The 24,170-nt window shown below is 40.4% G+C and overlaps 2 protein-coding genes across 7 annotated transcripts in view; one reads left to right on the forward strand and one right to left on the reverse strand.

Moving 5' to 3' along the window:
* Positions 1 to 18,613, forward strand: part of taf4b (TAF4B RNA polymerase II, TATA box binding protein (TBP)-associated factor) — a 98,570-nt gene extending 79,957 nt beyond the window's left edge. Inside the window, exon 16 of the mRNA XM_044199868.1 lies at positions 18,499 to 18,613. Within this exon, the coding sequence (XP_044055803.1) occupies positions 18,499 to 18,507 (9 nt within the window). The 3' untranslated portion in view covers positions 18,508 to 18,613. The remainder of the gene's footprint in view (positions 1 to 18,498) is intronic.
* The window catches only part of LOC122877795 (BTB/POZ domain-containing protein KCTD1-like), a 48,462-nt gene that overhangs the window by 20,114 nt on the left and 4,178 nt on the right, over positions 1 to 24,170 (reverse strand). Inside the window, exons 2-7 of one of the 6 annotated variants that reach the window (XR_006378349.1) lie at positions 23,335 to 23,516; positions 17,759 to 17,903; positions 15,698 to 16,003; positions 14,664 to 14,822; positions 13,728 to 13,830; positions 12,133 to 12,855 (exon numbers count right to left, since the gene is read on the reverse strand). Coding sequence is in view for 5 of the 6 variants with exons in the window: in XM_044199861.1 (XP_044055796.1) it covers positions 14,667 to 14,822; positions 15,698 to 16,003; positions 17,759 to 17,903; positions 23,335 to 23,516 (789 nt within the window). In the remaining variant the exon portion in view is untranslated. Of the gene's footprint in view, positions 1 to 12,132; positions 12,856 to 13,727; positions 13,831 to 14,626; positions 14,823 to 15,697; positions 16,004 to 17,730; positions 17,904 to 23,334; positions 23,517 to 24,170 lie in introns of those variants that run through there. The other 5 variants (XM_044199862.1, XM_044199861.1, XM_044199860.1 and 2 more) reach the window with 5 other exon arrangements.

The raw sequence follows: 24,170 nt of genomic DNA on the forward strand, positions 1-24,170 counted from the left end.
CGGTCTCCTCCAGCCACGCCACCGGCATTCCGAGGGTTGCTGCCGGCCTCCATAGGGGTTCCGTCTTTGCTGCTGACCTCCAGAGGGCCTCCGTCTTCGCCATCAGCCTCCAGTCCGACCTCCAGAGGGGTTTTGCCTTCACTGCCAGCCTGCAGAGGGGTTCTGCCTTCGCCGCCGTTTTTCATGAAAGGTTCCACCTTCATCGCTGGCCTCCAGATGGTTTCTGTCTTTGCTGCCGGCATCCTGTACGACCTCCGGAGGGGTTTCGCCTTTGTCTGAGTTGCTCTGTACGTCTGGTAATTCCCCGGACCTGCTCAGCCCTTCAGCTTCGCCCTCTGCCAGAGGGTTTCTACCTTGCACCTGTCCAGCCCTTGGGCCATCCGCCTCAGGTTCCTGGCCCCATTTCTGTCCTGCCCCCAGGCCGTCTGCCTATGGTCCTCCACCCACCCTGTCTCGTCCCCACCAGTTCTGTGTTTTATCCTCAGTCTTGCATTTTCCCTGTGCCTATGTGTTCTCCTTGTGGATTTACCTTTGTCAGACTTCAGTTATTTTTGTGTTGGACTTCTCATGGATTACTCTTCGTTGAACGTTTAGCTGAACATGTCAGACGCCCTCAGTTGTTTTGTCTTCCTTCACATGTGTGATCGACTGATGGGAATATCTACGTAGATAAATTCACCGTCCTTGTTGCATCCACTCGCTTCTTTTGAGACAAATATTTTACTCATAATATACACTGTATTCTTCTGAAAATGAGGATTAACGTTCCTGAGTACTTCGTTAAAGATAATATTTTCCTCTTTCCTTGTCTCCTTTTCCTCTCTCATTTCAGACTCCTTTGGAAGAGTTAGGGAAATCTCTCTAGTTTGACCTTCCATTTATTTCTGGAGATTAAGATATCTTTGTAGGATCATTTTGTATTTTTTCATTTTCTCGTTGGGTAATAATGCTTTTTGATTAAAAATCTCTCATTTTATCATCCCAATCATTTGCCGACTTTTGCCTGATATTTTCAGAACTGCATTTCCTGTACACGGTTTAGTTGCTCGAGAGAGATCAGATATATTTTCTGCATTCACTTAGTAATGAGCCTGCTGACGAGTTGTCCCACAAACAGTAAAACAGAAGTGAGCAGAGTTATCAAAAATCCTCCTGAGTAATACATTTTCGTTTCTTGCTTAGGCCAGTATTTTTATTACCCATCACTCTGATGTGTTTCTTGTGACACTTTAAGTTTTTGTATGTATGTTTCCTTTCAGAAGATTATGGCTGATTTCACACAAAGCCTGTATGACATTGGCGGAACATCCCTCTAATGCGGCTTTGCGTCGACTGGGAGGGCTGTTCACCGATGTCCTCAGCAGCAGGAGCTTTCTTTTCAAATGTGCTGACATCTTATTTTTTCTTTGACAAATACATGGAGGAACAGTTCTCCAGGTAGTAGACCCGTTCTTAGTCTAAACTGATCTGGACAGGTAGGAGTCAAGTCTATCATTAAATATCCGTGAGGGTGTGTGGTAGCATCATCATAACTGTCCACTAAAAGGCTTTTTGTCTAGGAAATATTTGATGAGCCAAGATTTTAAATTGTCACAAGGATTTTTAAACAATATGAGCTAATTACTGTTTAAGCTGATGGTGCGGCTGTATTTACCTCGGTGAACATTTTTTTTATCTCGTATTTCCATGATGTCTACACTGAGTACTTTTTTTTTTTTTTTTTTTTACAATTTCAGGATGGTCATTTGCTTGTAAAATAACTTCCAAAACAACCAGGTGTGAAGTTGTTCATCTTTATAAGAATCAGGTAGTACGTGAACAAACTTTATCTTTTTATTCATCATACATGGGTTGAAACAAAGTATAAATCCAAACAATGTTTTCAGGTACTAAATCCATCACATATTCACACTTTTCCAGTACATTTTTTACAAAATGCGTTTTTCCACTACCGTTGGGTCCCACAAGCAGACAGGAAAAAGCACCCGCAACCTAGGATCAAAATCAGTTTTTTGTATTACACCAAGGTGTGACATATTTTTACTTAACCAAAGGGTATAGTTCAACTATGGGATAAGAGCCGCCTTTTGTCATACACCACTCTGAACCTTTTGTGAACTGTTGAGTTTTTAAGATAAAACCCCTTTTTATCGTGCACAATGTTGTGCTGTGGAGCTGTAATGACACCCTCCTCAGAGTTCAATGTAGCCCTCCACCAGCTCTTTGGTGCTGACAAAATGTATCTGTTAACAGCTTTCTTGCATCTGAGTGATTCCCTTCACGCGCAGCACTACTTTTTTGTATTTAGTTTGATAGGCGGAACTTTTGGCCCCCCTAGCTCACCCGTCAACTGCCCCAGATAACAGCCCAGTTCAAGCTGAGGCTGCCCCTCTTTTGTGACATAGATGAGACTGTCTGTATCATAGTAAAGGATACTCTCTTGTAAAGGCTCCATAAAACTACACAGCTTGATATGGGCATAGGCAGTGGTAAAGGTTGCTATGAATACATTATTCACCTTGTTAGGGTCGCTGTAACTCCACTGATGCAGAGCTACTCTATCCTTGAGGAAAGAGAAGTACTTGACCTTGTATTTTTCTGAAAACATAAACGTGAAAAAATCTTCAGGCTTGGTGATTAGTTGGGTCAGATTACTTCTCTGCCCACACTTTCCCCAGAAGCTGTTGAGACAAAGTTTAGGCACTTGTCTTTTGGCATGGTTTGGTGTAATTTTTGCCTGATAGTCCCTGATTTAATTTTCTCTGCTTTCCTGATCTACCGCTTCGGGAGGGTATCATGAGGCTTAAAGCCTAAATCTTTAACAGCTTTAACATAAATTAAAACGACAACTAGTCAATGTATTTTTGCCAGTAGTCGTAACCTTGGAAACAAATGACTTTGCTACCTTGCAACATTAAGGAGGGTGTTAAACCCAGCTGTACCATGGCGTTAAGAACAAGATATGGCGTTAAGAATATGATATGGCGTTAAGAACAAGAAACCTTTAGAATTGTGTGCGTTTGTGTACATGAGCATCCTGAAATGCAGGACAAAGTCTGTGGCACAATGGACCACCTTGGTGCATCATGTCCCCCATTGCAGCGTTTCTGTGCTCAAAAAAAGGGAATGTGCACCCCCAACTCCTGCTGTGCACAGCAGGAGTTGGGAGTCGAAGCATACTCGAAGCATACTCTTCAGTTCTTGACGCAGCTGTGATTTAAAACGTTGTTGTAACCTGTGTAACAATGCTCACACCCGTATCGAGCTCCTAGAAAGGCTTTGAGATTTTTAGTGCTGAAGTAGTGATTTTGGAAGAGAAACAAAAACAGTGTTTTAGACTGCTTTTGGGAAGACATTTGCAGAGTGTTTTTGAGCCTTCAGTTCAATTACACTACAATTTTGCGGTTCAAAATATGTTCAAATTTAGGGATGTTGTTAAAGGTCACAGCTATCTGATGAGTCCAGCAGAGTCCAGCTGATGAGTCTCTATCCTGAACGACGGAGATGGCAGGTGTCTCTTGTTGTGATGGTACAGTGCACTTAGTGACTCTTTTTGCGAGGGTTCATAAAAATGTTCTACAATTTCACCCCCTCGCTGTATCTGATTTACAGTTTCAGTGCATTCAGGTGACTCTTGTTGCGAGGATTCTGTCTGATTTACATAATTTGCAGAGGGTACTGTTAAACAGTTTACAGCGTTTATTTCGCTCAAGAAATCTGTTTGCTGTCTGTTTGTGAGCGGTCAAGTGCACCAAGGCCAGGTTCCAACTGCTCATCAGTCCAAAGAATCTAATCATTCACACACACACACTAATCATTCACACACACACACACACACACACACACACACACACACACACACACACACACAACAATTTGGGGTTCAATATCTTGCCCATGGACACTTCAACATGTGGGCTGGGGAAGCCAGGATCAAACCACTGACCTTCCAATTAGTGGACGACCCAGTCTACCTCTAAGCCACAGCCGCCCCATAATTATTGAATATAAATGTCACACCTTGATTTACAACATGGTTACACATTAGTATACAAATAGATTATCTTATTAAAGAGTTTCCGATCGGGGATCAATAAAGTATTTCTGATTACTCATATTGCAAACAGCATCGCTCATATTGCAGAAAGCATCGCTCATGCCATGTGAAAACTCCTTTAAGATCTTCTTTGACCTCTGTCGGTCTTCTGCTCTCTATGTGTATGTGTGAGAGAGAGCAAGAGAGGGAGAGGAGGGGGAGGAACCCGGAGGAGAGAGAGAGACTCAGAATATGAGTAAAATGAGTAAAACAAACAAGGAGGATGCTGAAGAAGAATTTTCACCCAGATCGGTTTGCAGGACTTCTGGTTCCCGCGGCGGGGGATTGGCTGAGGACAGCTTTTGAGAATCCCCACCCTGATCGGTTAAGACCCGCTGGTGAGGATTTTCAGCCAGAATGCTTGAGGGCCGTGGCCGAGGATTGGTTGAGGGCAACGGCTGAGGATTTCCTCATGCAGAGGGCTGTCCTACAGGTGTAAGGCAAGCTTCAAGATAATCCAAACACTCTACTGCGTGATGAGACAGAGAGAGAGAGAGAGAGAAGTTAGACTTAAACTTAGAACTAAAATTTTATTTATAAAATTAATTAATAAGATATTACTCACTATATCTGTCTTCAAGAAGTGAAGAGAGGGTGTAGGGAATTCCCAGGTATCAGGATTTCTGTCTGAAATAATAATAATAAATAAATAAAACAATCACAATATAAAATATAGCCGCAAGCAGCAATTCAGGGGTTCAAGCCAATACAGACCGAAATTTAAAGCTTTTGATCTGGACCTGGTCAAATGTGGCCTAGATGTGACAAAAGCAGTGAAATCTCCCTTTTTTGCATTTTCACAAATAGAATGAAGAAAACAAACAATTTCTGATTCATAGTCTGATTCGTATTATGCCATGAACATTTTGAAGGAAACTTTTGGGGTATGTTTCAGGTACATATGTGGACATATCCTGGAAGTTTTGTGATGACTGACTAATACTAAACCGGCACTAACATAAAAGAGTTTCAGCCCCTTCGGGTCTTGAACCCCTAAAATAAAATAATTTATAATCTACCATCTAGGCCCTCAGCCTCATGGTATGTTGAATATTTACAAACTTGCACATAAAAATGATTGCTAAAAAAGTGAATGTTATAACTAAAACAAAACTCTACCACGAGCAATGGTTTTCTCCGTCTTCACTGCTGACTCAAGCAATTTGATTTTAAATGGACGCTCAACCCTCCTTATTGTTAGGCCTATTGTACAAAATGCCTGAAAATAAAAAATAATAAATCTTACCTCTTTCTTTGTGTCTTGCGCCCAAACTTCAGACTTCCATATTCAATTGAAGCATGACCTTCGGACCAGCTGTATTATCTTAACATTACTGGAGATGCTGGGAGGCGGCTCAATAATATCTCCGACTAAAATGGCTTTAATCAATATGCAAATACGCCATCAATAATATTTTTGAGTTCATGACCTGTCAACTTAATTCGTCGCGGTGGTTGTGTGGAAAGGGTGTCTCTCCCAATACTCCTGTTTTAGCTACGCTGCACTGACTCTCAGTTTCTTCTAGAATTGATTTTAAGTCCTTTTACTCACATACAAAGCTCTTAATGATATAGCACCTTCTTACATTTCAATATTCCATATCAATTTTAACGCCATATCACCCTGCCCACTTACATTAGATATGCAAGCTCTGTTGACATTTTTAAAAATCAACTGAAGATTCAGGCAGGCATTTAGTTAAAGTGGTCATATTATGCTTTTTGGCTTTTCCCTTTCTGTTATTGTGTTATATATCTTTTTTGTGCATGTAATTGGTTTGCAAAGTGAAAAAGCCCAAACTCCACCCCAAAGGGAGTTACCCTCTCCCACAGAAAACACTGCTCCTGAACTGCCTGAAAACAGCTCACTATAGTCCACCCTTTACTTCTGTAAAGTATCTACGTCACTATGTAACACGCATCGTAATGCACAAATTGAGCAGTTTCCACAAGTACACTTAAATATGAAATTAAAATAATGTTAGATACCCTCCAGGCAGTCAATGGACATAAAGTTGTTGCTGTGATGTAGAGACAGTGCACAGTTAAAACGTTACTATGAAAGATAGATTAGTTACAAATTAATAACTTACCACTCTGAAACGTCTCACTCCATTCTAAGTTGTGAAGCTGGTTTGGATTGTTGGAACATGTACAGCTGAACCATAATGGCTGAACTGAAGCCATAGTTACCGGCTGAAGCGGCTTTGTTTTGGATCACACTACCTTGCTCGTTAGGACCTGCCCCACTCTGCTTCTGATTGGCTAGTAGTCCTTACCTAGGTACAGCGCATGTGCAACTCCCACTAAAGATCGAATAGAAGCGAGATGCCTCACTCGTTAGCTAAAAAGGAGCGTTCAAGACACAGGGTGAAAAGAGGTGCTGCAGCAATGTGCAGTATGAGGAAAATATGGTGTTTTTTGAAAATTAAACCATGTAAACCTGTTCTGGTACACCCCCCAAATAAAATTATGAACCTGAAAATGAGCATAATATTACCACTTTAATGTAGTATGTCATTTTTACCACTATTATCTTTTTATTGGATCTGTTATTCTATTTTTATGAATTTATCTTGTTTGTATTTTTTTTATCTATTGTTTTGTTTTTAATACCATACTCTATTTTAGTAAGTATTTTTTTAAACTATCTATTGTGTTTTGCAATGATTTTATAACTGCTAATTGCCTGGACTTCTTTATGGAGACCTGGTTCACTCCAAATGATACCGGCCCACTTAATTGCGGCTACCCCTGTTAACTTTTAACTGTTAAGCTTTCTCTATTACCTTAATCTCGAGGTCATTTATGCAGCAGTTTCCTGATGCTCTAATTCTTTTAACAATATCTGCCTCCCTATCCTTGACCATATTGCTCCTCTCAAAATCAGAAAGAAAAAGCATAATCCTCCATGGCTCAATGAGCACACTGCCCTCAAGAGATAATGCAGAAAAGGTGAATGTATATGGAAGGCTAATAAGTCTTCCTTGACATCCTAAGAAGTCACATGGTCAACTATCAGACTGCTGTTAAAGAGGCAAGATCAGCCTATTTCTCCAGTTTGATTTCCAGAAATTCCCATAACTCCAAAGTCTTAGGTTACTGATTCTGTTGTGAGTGGTTCCTCCACATCTATTACTGAGATTAGGCCTGAATTAGTGCAGGAATTCCTGAATAATTTTGTTAAAAAGGTGGAGAATATTAGGACTCTGATTGTTTCAGACACGCATGTCCTATCTGTCCCCCCCCCCTAGAAACCACTGTCTCTCATATTAAATCCTCTTCCCAGCTCGATATTATTCCCTCTAAACTTTTAAAAGATGTATTGCTCACTGTAATAAAATCTAAAGTTAACAGAAAAGGAGTTATAAATAAAAACCTAAACAAAAAGGCTGAAATAGCACAACAAAATAGGAGAATTAAATGTGAACTCTTAAACATCAGATCTCTGTCATCTAAAGCTGTACTAGTGAACAATTTAATATCAGAGTATCATATTGACTTATTTTGTCTTACTGAAACCTGGCTGGGTCATGAAGAATATGTTAGCTTAAATGAATCCACTCCGCCCAGTCATATTAATACTCACATTCCTCGAGGCACCGGCCAAGGAGGTGGAGTTGCAGCCATCTTCGACTCAAGCCTATTAAATCAACCCTAAACCTAAACTAAATTATAACTCATTCGAAAGCCTAGTTCTTAGTCTTTCACACCCGACCTGGAAAACATGACAGCCAGTTCTATTTGTTATAGTGTACCACGCTTCTGGTCCTTAGTCTGAGTTGTTATCTGAATTCTCAGAGTTTTTATCAAGTTTAGTCCTTAAAACAGATAAAGTGGTTATTGTAGGTGATTTCAATATTCATGTGGATATTGAAAATGATAGCCTTAGTACTACGTTCATCTCATTATTAGATTCGATTGGCTTTTGTCAGAGTGTACATGAAGCCACTCACTGTTTTAACCACACCCTCGACCTTGTTCTGGCATGGCATTGAAATTGAACATTTAAGTCTTTCCACAGAATCCTTCTTTATCGGACCATTATTTTAATAACTTTTCATCTGCTATTACTGGACTACACACCATTAGGCAAAAATTCTTACTCTAGATGTCTATCTGATATTGCTGTGGCTAGATTCAAGGAAGCAATCCCATCTGCATTTAATTCAATGTTATGTCTCAATATAACAGAGGACTCCAAAGCTAACTTCAGCCCCTCCCAAATTGACCATCTAGTTGATAGCGCTGCAGACTCACTGCGAACAACACTCGATTCTTTTGTTCTTCTAAAAAAGAAGATAATAAAACAAAGAAGGTTAGCTCCATGGTATAACCCCCAAACCCGCAAATTAAAGCAAACATCACGAAAACTTGAAAGGAAATGGCGTTCCAACAACCTGGAAGAATCCCGTTTAGTCTGGCAAGATAGTCTTAAAACATATAGGAAAGCCCTCCGTAATGCCAGAGCAGCTTACTACTCATCATTAATAGAGGAAAATAAAAAAAACAACCGCAGGTTTCTTTTCAGCACTGTAGCCAGGCTGACAGAGAATCACAGCTCTATTGAGCCATGTATTCCTATAGCTCTCAGTAGCAACGACTTCATGAGCTTCTTTAATGATAAAATTTTAACTATTAGAGAAAAATTCATCAAGTCCTGCCTTTAACCGGTGCCGACTTGTCTTCAAACACAGGAACCTTGGAAACAGCTGTAGAGCCTGATGTGTGTTTTGGCTGCTTTGCTCCTGTCAACCTTCTTCAGCTGACTTCGATGATGAATTCATCTAAGCCATCAACCTGTCTCTTAGGCCCCATTCCAACTAGGCTGCTTAAAGACGTTTTACCCTTAATTAGCACTTCTTTACTGGATATGATCAATCTGTCTTTATTAACAGGCTATGTACCACCATCCTTTAAAGTAGCTGTAATTAAACCGCTTCTTAAAAAGCCCACACTTGATCCTGGGGTTTTAGCCAACTATAGACCTATATCTAACCTTTGCTTTCTTTCTAAGATCCTTGAGAAAGCAGTCGCCAATCAGTTGTGTGACTTTCTAAATTACAATAGTTTATTTGAGGATTTTCAGTCAGGGTTTAGAGTGCATCATAGCACAGAGACAGCACTGCTGAAAATTACAAATGACCTTTTAATTGCATCAGACAATGGACTTGTCTCTGTACTTGTCTTGTTAGATCTTAGTGCTGCGTTCGACACTATTGACCATCACATCCTATTACAAAGACTGGAACATTGAATTGGCATTAAAGGAGCCGCACTAAGCTGGTTTAAATCCTATCTATCGGATCGATCTCAGTTTGTACATGTTAACAGTGAGACCTCCGTGCACGCCAAAGTTAGTCACGGAGTTCCACAAGGTTCTGTGCTTGGACCAATTCTATTCAGCTTATATATGCTTCCTCTAGGCGGTATTATTAGGAAGCACTCCATAAACTTTCATTGCTATGCAGATGATACCCAATTATATCTATCGATCAAGCCAGATGAAACTAACCCGTTAACTAAACTTCAGGCATGGCTTAATGACATAAAGACCTGGATGACCTGCAACTTTCTGATGTTAAAGTCTGAAAAAACTGAAGTTATTGTACTTGGTCCCAAACACCTCTGAGGCAAATTATCTAAAGATGTAGTTACTCTAGATGGCATTGCCCTGGCCTCCAGCAGCACTGTAAGGAACCTCAGAGTTATCTTTGATTAGGATTTATCCTTTAACTCCCACATGAAACAAACTTCAAGGACTGCCTTTTTCCACCTACGTAATATTGAAAAAATCAGGCACATCCTGTCTCAAAATGATGCCGAAAAATTAGTGCATGCATTTTTACTTCTAGGCTGGACTACTGCATTTCCTTATTATCCGGCTGCCCGAATAAGTTCCTTAAGAGTCTCCAGTTGATCCAGAATGCTGCAGCACGTGTACTGACAAAAACTAGGAAAAGAGATCATATCTCTCCAATATTAGCTTCTCTGCACTGGCTCCCTGTAAAATCTAGAATAGAATTTAAAATCCTTCTCCTCACCTACAAAGCTCTTAATGGTCTGGCACCATCATATCTTAAAGATCTCATAATACCATATTATTCGACTAGAACACTGCGCTCCCAGGATACAAGGCTGCTTGTGGTTCCTAGAGTCTCCAAAAGTAGAATGGGAGCCAGAGCCTTCAGTTATCAAGCTCCTCTCCTGTGGAATCAAGTCCCAGTTTGGGTTCGGGAGGCAGACACCATCTCCACATTTAAGAGTAGGCTAAAGACTTTCCTCTTTGATAAAGCTTATAGTTAGGGCTGGCTTGGGTGAGTCCTGAACCATCACTTAGTTATGCTGCTATAGGCCTAGACTGCCGGGAGACTTCCCATGATGTGCCTCTTTCCTCTCTCCTTCTCTCCCTCTCCATCTGTATGCATTTTTATCCCATTACTGCATGTTACTAACTCAACATCTTCTCTCTCCCATAGTTTTGTGCTTTCTCGTTTCTCTCCTCTCTCCTTCTGTCGCTTTCAGCAGGTATTTCTGCCTCCAGAGCTGCAGAGACTGGATCTGTGGTTGTGGGCCACCTGCTGCCCCCGTGTTCCTGCTCGACAACTGCTACTACAGTTGTTGTTATTGGCTCTGTTACTGATGCTGACATTATTTTTCCTATAGCTGTGATTCCTATTATTACTAATTTATTAATATTAACACTACAATTACTATTCTACTGTTAAAAAAAATAAATAATAATAATTCTACGTGGTCTTTGCATTGTGCCTGCCTCTCTCCCTCTCTTGGGCTCAGTGCCTTCATTAAAAGCGCATCAGCAAAAAAAAAGTGCCAAAATTATACAAAAACAAGAGCAAGAGCCTGTTCGTGGAGCTTCTCTTTACTGCTTTGGTGCTGAGATTCTGCAGCTCCTGCCAGATATAAAAGTCTAAATCTTCTTCTCTGCCATAGTTAAATTAATAAATAAGGAATTAAAAAAGACAATGTAGGAAGGCAGAGTGGAAATGGAAGAAGGATAACCACAGTGTCTCCCTTGCTTCTCTCAAAGGTCTGATGTATGCTTATCAATGAGCAATCAAAGAAGCAAGGAACCCCTATATTTCACAACTGATTGCTAATCAGGGTCATAATCCCAGAATCCTCTTTAAAACCATAAACTCTGTGATTGATCCCCCGCTTAGCCGTTAGTCAGTTAAATCCTACCCAGAGCAGTCTCTACACAGCACTGAGACTGCTCTGGTCAAGCTCACCAATGACTTGCTGCTTGCTGCCGACATAGCCCTGTACTCCATTTTAATTCTCCTTGGCCTCAGCTCAGCCTTTGACACAGTGGACCATGATATCTTGAATCTCTGGATTGGTTGTCTCATGTCTGTTGAACAGGTTCTTCTCTGGTATGCTTGGAGATGCGTCCTCCTCTTGTGCTCCTCTATTTTGTGGGGTCCCCCAGGGGTCTCTTCTAGGTCCCCTCTTATTTACTATATACATGCTGCCCCTGGGGCAAATCATGCATAGACATAATTAGTTTTTCATTGCTATGTGGATGACCACAACTGTATGTTTTGTGTTAAAGCCTGGTACCACAAATGTATTCTGTATTATGTCTTACCTAGCTGAAACTAAGAATTGGATCTCCAAAAAATGTCTGCAGTTGAATGACTCCAAATCAGAAATAATTATAATTACCCCTCCTGGCCCCAAAACCAGCAGCATTAATGATCTCTCATCTAGTCGGGGTGCTTCATCTAATAATGTTGTCTTTTGATGCTCAGGTGACTAAAGTGTTGCAGTCCTTCTTTGTCCAGCTGAGACATTTAACCAAGATCAGGTAATTCCTTTCAGCAGATCATCAGCAGATCTAGAAAAGGCCATCCGTGCTTTTATCTCCTCCAGACTTGACTATTGCAAAGCACTTTATTCTGGTTGAAACAGGGTTTTCCACGCATCTCCAAGCAATATGCAGCTGAATCAGGTGCTTCTCAGACTGAGGACAGCAAACTTCCAAAGGAAAAACAGAGACTGGAGCACACTGATTGATTTGCAGCCTTTAATTGTGCAAACAGACTAACGTGTCTTGATCAGAGTCAAAATGGACAAAGACATGAGGGTGAGAGTTGCCATAGTCAATGTCCAAGTGCCACATCCCATGCATTAACACCCTTTACACTTTATTCTGGTATCAGCAGACGATATATCTCATGTTTTGGATTTTATTTAATTTACAAATAACATTATTATTATTATTATTATGATAAAACAACATAAAAGTCAACTGCGTAGAGCAGTGTGCTGTTATCAAACCAACATTAAGGGCAAAATGTGTACATTACTGATGGAGCTGTAAAGTGACATTGTATAGTAATATCTATCAAAATGGCTGATGTCAGACCAGCTACAATCATCTTTGCAGGCTGTAAATTTATTACATAGCTTACAGACATTTGTTGTAGTCCATTTCTGGTCAGAATGACTTGGTATGGTAGTCGCTCAAAACCTTGGGATGGCAGCCACATTTGATAATGCAAAATAGTGGAACACAATGTTAAATACATGATTGTTACTTACTGCAAATCAGGTTTGATGAACGGTAAGAGACATTACTTATGCCTGCCTGTTTACCAAAATACTTAATATATGAAAATCCAGTTTCACTGAGACTTAGTTGGCATTTGTGTATTGTGGGGCACTGCAGAGCGCAAGGTTCTGACAGGACACAGATCCTTAGTTGTGCTGTTCTGGTGGAAATGCATCTCTACCTGCAAAAACAATAAGTAACTTTTTAATCTCATACACTGCAGTGCTTAACAGTCTTTACTTCACAAGTGTTAAATTAACCGCTGGGTTGCTATATTCTGGTAATTATTCTAATTACTGTAGTCATTTTAATACTTGGTGGTTCAGAGTTCACTACTGTGCAGAGTCTAATAGTGCACTATGGAAACTTGTGTAGTATGTAAATGAGCTATCTTATAGCGTACGTGGCCTGTTAGCAGTGATTTCACAAATTGAACTTTCCCTCATGTCTTTTTATGTCTTCTGTAAAGCTCTGTGAACTATCTTGTTGAAAAGTGCCTCGCCTCTTCTTGTGATGCACCAGTGTAATAGTTTTCTGGGGTAAGAGATGTGTGTATTAAAATGTACAAATATTCTAGTGAAGAAATAGCTGCACACTATGCTCTAATAATTAATCCTTGATTGATTTGTGTAGTAGTGATCAGTTATTTCTTTATTTTTACATAGGCTACTGTGAATGTCCCATAGGTGGCATGTCTTTGAACTTACTGTAACGTACTGTAATTACCATCACAGATGTTTTTCTGTTGTAATGAAACACTATAACAGACTGAATGCTGCTTAACAGTTCTCTCAGTTGTTCTTTTCATGTTTTAGACTCAGAGAGTAGTGACAGCACAACACCTGACTTGGCTGAGCTTAAAATCATATGATGTAATAATAAGGCCTTGTAATTTAATCTTATTAATAAGTATTGTGTTTCAAACAATATTGAATGTGCCATGTTAACTTGTTGACAAAAATCCTGCAGATTTCTTGTCAAGTTTCGGAGCAGTGACGACCATCGGTCTAACCAGCTTCTCTGGGCTGTTCTGTGTCAGAGCAACAGTCTTACCTGCCGGTCGGATTCTGGTGGCTCTAACTGCAGCAGATCAAAGAATCTGTTCAGCAAGTTGATCAGATGACAGCAGACACACCACAGCTCCTCGTAGCTCACTCTAAATAAAACAGAGAAACTCACTGAAGGTTTCAGGTCCTAAATGCATACAACCATATAGCAAATCTAAAGCATCCCACTGAATTAGGCATACACTGGTGTAAGTTTTACCTAAAAAACTAAATTACCATAACTGTCATTTTTCCTAGTATCATTCACTGACTGTGCAGTAATCCTGTCACAACGTGCACTCAGTGAGGATTAGTCTGGTGCTGTTTGCGTACTGAAAATATAGTTAAACATGCAGACTGCTATTAACAGGCTGTACAGCCTGTTAATAGTAATGTGTTTGTTCCCTGCAGGCTCTAACTTAATGTAACATAATATACATTTACAGAAAAAGGCTAGATGCTAACGCTAGCAAACTGCCAACATTAAAATACAGATGCTCACATCCATTGTGATAATGTCAGCCACAAACAGAATATTTAAATTATGACATCAGTGGTTACTTACCGTTTCAGGGGAAACACTATGACAATGCTGCTCCGTCGGTTAGCTAAGGTTAGCTTGTTCTAGCGAGCTTAAAACTTCAAAAAACAGGTCCTCAGGTTGCACTGTTAGCGATGCTAAAGTGCTGCCAGTCACTTGTTAGATGGAAAGTCGTAAAAACATAGGTACGCCTGTTTCTGCTTGTTGTTAGAGCAGTTAGGAACAGTACAGTGACATTTATGGCATTGCACCCTGCCATCGTTGTTTTGGGCGCTCCCCTGTGGCAGCAGAAGTTCTTTAGTGTGAAGGGTCAGCCTGGCACTGTGAGCCTGTGCGCCTGGGCTCAGGGCGAAGAACACCTGAAGTTACAGATCACCTCCTCAGTCCCTCAGGTCTACTCACCACTTAGCTCTGCCCTCCCTCTCCTCTGCCTGCCTGGTGAAGTCCATGACCAATTTCTTGCGGGCTGGACCTCTGACCCCGAGGACTGCCATGCTCTCCAGAGTGACTGCCCTGCCAACTTCCACCGGGTGGTTCCAGGCTCTCCATCCCCTCTGCTGGCTTTCAAGGATGAGGGACTGATACTTTCCTAGCTCTTGTGTGCCTCCTCAAGTCTTTCCTCTCAGGTCAACATTTTTTTTTTTACAGGTTTTTTGAGTACATATTTTCAGATTACACATTTAATGTCTGATGCACATTTGCAGATTCCTGAGTACCCATTTAGAGATTCTTGAACACATTCACAAATCTTAGTACGCACATACGGCTTGAGATACAAAACTCTCCACACACGATACAACAATTCCCCCACACTCTGGCAGAGCAGGGTTATATCAAATTAGATGGCATGACACAGATAAAATAATAGCTTTCTCCATTTTATTACAAAGGTCAGCACTGTCAAGATGGTTTACAATTGGTCAATGGCATGAATTTTTGTGTCAAAGTTCACCAAAGTTGAACGGTATGTGATTCAATGCATTCACTGATCGCATGATTCCATTGGAATTAATTTATTTTGGTCTGAAATTTTGCTTTTATAAATGCTGGTGTGACCGAGCCCTGACACCAAAAAGCCTGGAATTTTTCAATTAGGACTGATAATTCCAGCTATGTTTCTGCTTTTGTCCTTAATCACATAGCACAGAGCTACTCTTGGCTTTAAGATGTTCATTAATATGAACCCAGGGCCTTTGTTTGAGATGTGTGCTAACCATGTCCGAACCCTAGTCCCCAGTGTAGCCCACTGAGTCACAAATGTTATCACAGACAGAACAGTTACATCTTTCTGTTAAGTGTAAGGTTTATCTACACTGTCTGACTCAAGCCTGTGTATTTATTTGTACGTCATTGAATAGTTCAGTCACTACTGTCTGATCCCTTCCAAACAGTGGTGATGAAGGGTTTGAAATTTGAACCCAGAGTGTGTTTTGTACCTGGACAGAGTTGAGGTGGCAGTAGCCGTTGAGTGGGAAGCGAATGATGTGTGTGGAGTCCTGGTTCCAGCTGGTGTTCAGGGAATTGGACATGACGTCTCTGATCTCAGGAAAAACCTCCTCGATCACGGCCCAGTGGGCGCTCATGCTGATCCTCTCACCAAGCTCCGGAGCCACATGAATCACAACACACTCACACTCCGAACACACACCCCCACATTCCCGCTCAGTCCTCCAACGCTCGAGCTCGGTCTGCAGAGGAGCCAGTTGGAAGAAACTGGCCTCTTCATACAGCAGCGAGTATTCCTGCAAACACACACACACAAACACACACAGAAAGCACACACCATATACATTAAGACAAGCTCAGAGTCATACACACATGGACAGAAGAAACAAACAGAAAAGAAAATCTTGCACACACACGCACACACACGCACAAACCCAAAAACATAAACACATACCTTAACAGAAATACACAGAGCATTAATCAACATAGATAAGCAGCAATGATACAGTCATGAGTAACCCCTTTCAGCAAATGTGATGGTTGTGATGTAAATAGTAAAGAGTTCGGTCTAGACCTGCTCTATAGGAAAAATGCAATGAGATAACTTCTGTTATGAATTGGTGCTATATAAATAGAACTGAATTGAATTGATGGGTACACCATCACCACAATTTGTCAAATATACATTTGTGTATATTGTGTTTATGGAGAACAGACTTGATTTGTTTGATTATTATTTCAACATATTGATAATTTGAGGGGATAAACAACTAAATCAAGCTTAATGCCTACACGACGTCTAGGTCTTGACTTCATCATAAGCTGTCTGAGACGCTACAACAGTTTTCAAACCTGTTTGATTTTAGTGCATCTAAAAACAGGATGTGCTTGTAGTTGGTGCACCTTGGTGATGAGTTTGAGACAGGACATGAGCAGTATCTAATGAGATTGCAATAGGAAACCAAGGGCAGGGAACTAGCAGGGAGGCGACCACACACACAGTGACTTTCTGGATGTTTTTGTGTGAGTGCACATCGTCTGAGATCCTCTCACTTGTGTCATTTCTGTCACGTTAAAATGAAAACAGTCAAAAGTGCCTCTCAGTGGAAGTAAAAAGGCTGAAAGCAAAAGATAGACTACTAATTTTCATTTTTCTACAAACAAAAACATATGCCATCAGAATAATTTCAAAGATGCTATAATCACATAAAAAAATCTGAATAATTAAGTTATTCAATGAAAATTTCTTTGACTGTGGCTAATTCAACCGAGAGAGAGTTGCCTGCCAGCACTGAAGTCAATGCCAGAATATGTAGGTACCAATTTTTCTTGATGCAGATATTCAGTCTTAATTATTGTAATAATGTTTATTTTGACAAGAAGTCAGAAAATGGTTATATTAACTACAATAATACAGTAACAACCATAGGACTGAGTGCAGTCGAGTGCAGTTTGGTTAAGTTGAACCAGCACGATACACAATGTGGCATAATGCATACTATCTATAATGTAATACAAGTGCATAGTAACATTTTACATATAATGTGACAAATTATTATTAATAGAAATAATATAATTACTTTGATCAAAGAGATTTTTAAAATCCAAAGTATAGTTCATTATTATTATATTATTATAATCATTGTTACTACATACTACTAAATTAATACATATATAATGTATGAAAAAGTTATTATAAGTTATTACAGTAAAGAAAATATGTGACTTACATACAACAATATAACAAATGCATGCTTGTTAGTCAACAGTTTTGAACCCTTTAGCTTAGCATTGTTCACTGACTGGCAGTACAACATTATGACAGTGTACAGGGTGTCAAAGAACAAAAGCTGTGAGTCATACACGTAACTGTAACACTGTACTCTCTCAAAGCAGTTCTCAAGATAGTTTCTGTAAGTGGTCTAAGGCTCAAGTGTCTCCTTCCTCTGACAGTCTTTGTTTATTGGTTTGCCTGTGATTTGGGACTGGTCAGACACGCTACAGTGATAAACTGTGGTAGTACCTGATCAAAGCTCTAGACAGACACTCACTTTGAAGTCATCAGGAATGAGGAGTTTTGAGGTCCGGAGGAAGTTAAGTATGTAGCGGAACATGGGGCCATCTCGATCGATGAAGTAGTGCTGCTTTAGACTGTCCAACACTATGGGCTCCGTTCCATCAAACAGGCGACCGATCCTGCCAGAAAAAATAAAGACTAAAATGTACTGCAGCAGCTGAATGTTCACACTTTTTTGACAGATAAGTACACATAGCCAATTTTCAAAATTGTTAAAATGTATTAGGTATAGTAATAGAGATCCTGCAACAGCCTTTACTTCCCATCATCCACTGCTGTATTCTGAGATCAGTGGATGGTGGAAGTATGGGTACTTTTCCTCTCTTTGCCTGGGGTATCAGTATGACCACGTGTGCTATCAGTGAAGTGAAAACTGCTTAACAGCTTCACAGTTTACTGTGCAGTAAATGTGCAGTTGGCTTTAAAGGGTAGGTTCAAATTCAAAATCTTAATACATATGTATGTTGAAAGAGTTATTGGAATCATTCTTTCCTAGCCAAATCAAGTTTCAGTATTTTCAGACCAGAGATCTCCCCTCGCTCTACCCCTCCCATACAGGTATACTGACAATCAGACATGCTCTGCAGAGAAACAGAGAGAGAGAGAGACGTTCTCTGGTATTACGCAGACACAGTGGATATTTTACAAGCACAATTATTAGACTGGGTGCAGTTACTCTTTAAAGTGAGAATATATCTGTGTTCCCTTCCACAGTGGACATAAACAGTACTCCCTACTCCCTGCTCCCTGTTCATGGAATTTTGGTTAAGGGAACTTCCCTCGACAAAATGCCTCCATTCGGAACACCCTGCAACATCACCAACGCTGACATCACTTCCTCAGTGTGTTGCCCTGGTAACGTAAACATCTCGGATACCTGCTGCTACTGTGTAAATTTTACACAACTGAAATAAAATATTGAAACAAAAACTGATACTATCACAAAACGTATTCTATTGAAATGTAACTTGTGAATAAATGTGATTTTATTAATTTACAAGATGTACGGTGTCATTCATAGAGATTAATATTATGCAAATTATTTACATATATTATTACATTATGTGTCGATTATTTACAGATTATTATTATGTAATATGTATATTATGTCATCCTTGATAATTATGACTAGTGCTGAAAATGAATGGCAGATCTCGTGCACCCTGTTGTTGTCAACCTTACACGTTAAACGATGTCTCCAGAGCACAACGCTGGCTGCAGCGTGCATAATGAGTGAAAACTAAACTGCTGGTTATGTTACTTATGTTTCTAACTACAACAGCTAACATTAGCACTGAACGTTTGTTCCAATATTGAAGTTACACAGCTATGCTAGCCAGCAACGTAAGTTTAGCTTGCTAGTAGTTATACGGTCAACAAATAGCTTGTTTCCCTAGAGATACTGCAGTATTTGATTTATAGATTATTTGAGCACTGTTGTTTTTGGGTAACTTAACCACTTACAGTGGTGTGAAAAAGTGTTTGCCCCCTTCCTGATTTCTTTTTTTTTTCCGCATGTTTGTCACACTTAAATGTTTCAGAACATCAAACAAATTTAAATATTAGTCAAAGATAACACAAGTAAACACAAAATGCAGTTTTTAAATGAAGGTTGTTATTATTAAGGGAAAACAAAATCCAAACCTACATGGCCCTGTGTAAAAAAGTGATTGCCCCACCTGTTAAAACATAACTGTGGTTTATCACACCTGAGTTCAATTTCTCTAGCCACACCCAGGCCCGATTACTGCCACACCTGTTCTCAATCAAGAAATCACTTAAATAGGACCTGCCTGACAAAGTAAAGTAGACAAAAAGATCTTCAAAAGCTGGACATCATGCCGAGATCCAAAGAAATTCAGGAAAAAATGAGAAAGAAAGTAATTGAGATCTATCAGTCTGGAAAAGGTTATAAAGCCATTTCTAAAGCTTTGGGACTCCAGCGAACCACAGTGAGAGCCATTATCCACAAATAGCGAAAACATGGAACAGTGGTGAACCTTCCCAGGAGTGGCCGGACGAGACTCCCAAGAGCCCAGCGATGACTCATTCAAGAGGTCACAAAAGACCCCACAACAACATCCAAAGAACTGCAGGTCTCACATGCCTCAGTTAAGGTCAGTGTTCATGACTCCACCATAAGAAAGAGACTGGGCAAAAATGGGCTGCATGGCAGAGTTCCAAGACGAAAACCACTGCTGAGCAAAAAGAACATTAAGGCTCATCTAATTTTTGCCAGAAAACATCTTGATGATCCCCAAGACTTTTGGGAAAATACTCTGTGGACTGACAAGACAAAAGTTGAATTTTTTGGAAGGTGTGTGTCCCATTACATCTGGTGTAAAAGTAACACCGCATTTCAGAAAAAGAACATCATACCAACAGTAAAATATGGTGGTGGTAGTGTGATGGTCTGGGGCTGTTTTGCTGCTTCAGGACCTGGAAGACTTGCTGTGATAAATGGAACCATGAATTCTGCTCTCTACCAAAAACTCCTGAAGGAGAATGTCCGGCCATCTGTTCGTGACCTCAAGCTGAAGCGAACTTGGGTTCTGCAGCAGGACAATGATCCAAAACACACCAGCAAGTCCACCTCTGAATGGCTGAAGAAGAACAAAATGAAGACTTTGGAGTGGCCTAGTCAAAATCCTGACCTGAATCCTATTGAGATGCTGTGGCATGACCTTAAAAAGGCAGTTCATGCTCGAAAACCCTCCAATGTGGCTGAATTACAACAATTCTGCAATGATGAGTGGGCTAAAATTCTTCCACACCGCTGTTAATGACTCATTGCAAGTTATTGCAAACACTTGATTGCAGTTGTTGCTGCTAAGGGTGGCCCAACCAGTTATTAGGTTTAGGGGGCAATTTCTTTTTCACACAGGGCCATGTAGGTTTGTATTTTGTTTTCCCTTATAAATAACAACCTTCATTTAAAAACTGCATTTTGTGTTTACTTGTGTTATCTTTGACTAATATATAAATTTGTTTGATGATCTGAAACATTTAAGGGTGACAAACATGCAAAAAAAAAAAGAAATCAGGATTTTTCACACGACTGTAAATATTCACATCGATAATGATAATGTTAGTTACAACAACAATGCTTGCAGACATACGTAAACTCCTTTGTCAGCTCCATTGTTTATTTTTAGCGCTCCTGTGAGGCGCAGTGACTGATGGGTAATCTTGCTTGTCAACTTGTGGCGAACTGATGAACCGTACTTCTTCCCTACACAGTTCCCTTTGTACTGAGCATTTTTGCTCCCTACGGTTTGGAATCTTTCTTAACATAGCTGAACACCCTGTGCAGCCCACTTAATATGGAACTACTAGGTTGCTGAACACCGGCCACTGTTAAGCAGTTTACATGATAATGGTACAGTTTCTCTTCATTTCCAAAGATTCTCTTGAGTCTCTTGACAGTCATCAATATCATTAGGTGACTGAGAGAAACAACAAAGATGTCTCCTGGTGAGGTTTACTTGTTGTTTTACTTTTGTGAAAAAAAAACATTGAAATGTCTGTGACATGCTGAAATATAGTATAACAGTCTTGTAGAAAAGGCTCTGGCAGTGCACTTGTTAACAAGCCAATTAATTACCATAGTAACCCCAGCCCAGACAGGCTCCAAAAACAGGATTACTCTCCTGTTTTAGACCACACATGCACCCCCACCCCCACACCCCTGCATTGTGGCAGACAGATGGATAAGCTTGAAAGGATGTAAGCAATTGTGCCTATGTACCTGATGCCGCAAACCCTTCAGTAAAGTTTTAGAAATCCAAGTCCAGTCTCTGTGTCCTCACCCCACACTCCATATTGGTGAAAACCACCTGAGCCAGCTAAATCCTTCAGTACAAGTAGGAAAAGTAAACATGAGCCAGCAAACTAAGTCAGTTATGTAAGTTACATGGCAATGTAAGGTTTGGCAACATTAGCTAGCATTAGCCTCCATAAGCTACTGGTCACAACAGACCAAGTAAGTGAGTGTAGCAGCAAAAGAAGAGTGTTTTGATCTGAGCAGGGGTTTGTTTGTGGATTCAACTTTTCATTTGGGAGAGGAAAAATGTGTGTTTTTCTTTTTTTTCAAAGGTCACATAATCTTGCTTTAAGATACTTTATAAAATGTTGTCAGATTTAAGATTTACATGAAAAGCAATGACGGGGTTATGTTAATGGACCACCAGCACTTACTGGACCAAATGAAAACAGTTACACAATCAGTGCAGACATGGTGAATGCCACTTGGCAGATTTAAAGCTCTCTGACAAACACCTCTATTATATTTGAGTTTTTAAAGCAACATCAGGGCACTAACAGTGGTCATTAAACTGCAGAAGCATTGGGGGCAAAAAATAAAACATATGGGGGTCAAGATGAACAGTAAGTCTTGGGAATATCTACCCAACATACTAATTGTATATCAGCAAAGAGAAACAGTAGCAAGTGGAAGGACTGACAGATGATTCACTGGGCAAAACATATACAGTAGTGTGAAAAAGTGTTTGCCCCCTTCCTGATTTCTTATTTTTTTGTCATGTTTGTCACACTTAAATGTTTCAGATCATCAAACAAATTTATATATTAGTCAAAGATAACACAAGTAAACACAAAATGTTGTTAAATGAAGGTTGTTATTTTTAAGGGAAAACAAAATCCAAACCTACATGGCCCTGTGTGAAAAAGGGATTGCCCCCTAAACCTAATAACTGGTTGGGCCACCCTTAGCAGCAACAACTGCAATCAAGCATTTGCGATAACTTGCAATGAATCTTTTACTGCGCTGTGGAGGAATTTTGGCCCACTCATCTTTGCAGAATTGTTGTAATTCAGCCACATTGGAGGGTTTTCGAGCATGAACTGCCTTTTTAAGGTCATGCCACAGCATCTCAATAGGATTCAGGTCAGGATTTTGACTAGGCCACTCCAAAGTCTTCATTTTGTTCTTCTTCAGCCATTCAGAGGTGGACTTGCTGGTGTGTTTTGGATCATTGTCCTGCTGCAGAACCCAAGTTTGCTTCAGCTTGAGGTCACGAACAGATGGTCGGACATTCTCCTTCAGGAGTTTTTGGTAGACAGCAGAATTCATGGTTCCATTTATCACAGCAAGTCTTCCAGGTCCTGATGTAGGACCCGTCTTGGGGATCCCCAAGACTTTTGGGAAAATACTCTGTGGACAAATATTTCACTTTTCGGAAGGTGTGTGACCCATTACATCTGGTGTAAAAGTAACACTGCATTTCAGAAAAAGAACATCATACCAACAGTAAAATATGGTGGTGGTAGTGTGATGGTCTGGGGCTGTTTTGCTGCTTCAGGACCTGAAAGACTTTTGAAAGGGCATTTGAATTGAAAGTGTTTCGTTTTCAGGTTTTAGGGGTTTAGTTTTTGCCTTTTCAAATGAATGGACAAATTAAGGGCTGAATACCATGATGCCATTAACTACCATATCAAACACCTTGATTTAAAGTATGGTGCTCGATGTGTTTTCAGGAGTTCAAGGTATTGTAAGGGATTCTTTTTTCATAGTGGATGTGTGTCTCTTACCGTGATTCAGGGTACTTGGTGAGAGTTGCCAGGCTGCTGGTATACATGTGTCCTCCTACATCGATGTGGACAGGTGCGTTGGTTTTGGTGAGCTTGGCTGGTGTGGGGATGCCGGCGGAGCCCAGAGGAGACACAGAGACCAGCTGCTGACTCGACATACTGCTGCTGCTGCCACAGCTGTCCTGGGACACAAAACACATACACACACACACACACACACACACACACACACACACACACACACACACACACACAGTAGTGGTACCAGTAAAAAAGTAATAATAGTATTATTAGTATTAGTGGCAATGAAAATTGCAGCAATAATGTGGTTGTCAGATGTCAACATAGGCCAGTGAAACATAAATGTCCAATAAATACCATCTTGTAAAAAATATTCCACTTATTTTAGAGATCCTTGGTGCATGCCTAGAGCAGAGTTACAGCTGACCGAATCATCCCGCATCAGTTGGTGTTTTAATGTCGAGGCTGCGTAAGTGCACAGTTTAGATACAGGCTACATTATCATTACACCAACGTGGAGGAGACACAAACTTATGTGAAGAAAGCGTCAGACCCCGCCTTCTCTCTAGAGACTGTCCTCACAAGAAAACGACAGCATCAGTCGTTTCAGCAAATGCCCTAAAACAACATCTGTTTAAGTTCAAGTGACAGCACCCTCAGGCGGCTGTAGGAATTATGACGGGAGCGAAATGGGAAGTCAGGTGAGGTTATTATAGAGTGGCAAAGTCCACTTAGGGAGCAGGTTGGGGTGGAAGGAGGAGTCAGCCAAAACGTCAGACGTAACACGAGAGACTGCGGTTTGTTTTCCGTTGTCA

The sequence above is a fragment of the Siniperca chuatsi genome, linkage group LG6 (assembly GCF_020085105.1).
Source record: "Siniperca chuatsi isolate FFG_IHB_CAS linkage group LG6, ASM2008510v1, whole genome shotgun sequence".
Classification (NCBI taxonomy): domain Eukaryota; kingdom Metazoa; phylum Chordata; class Actinopteri; order Centrarchiformes; family Sinipercidae; genus Siniperca; species Siniperca chuatsi.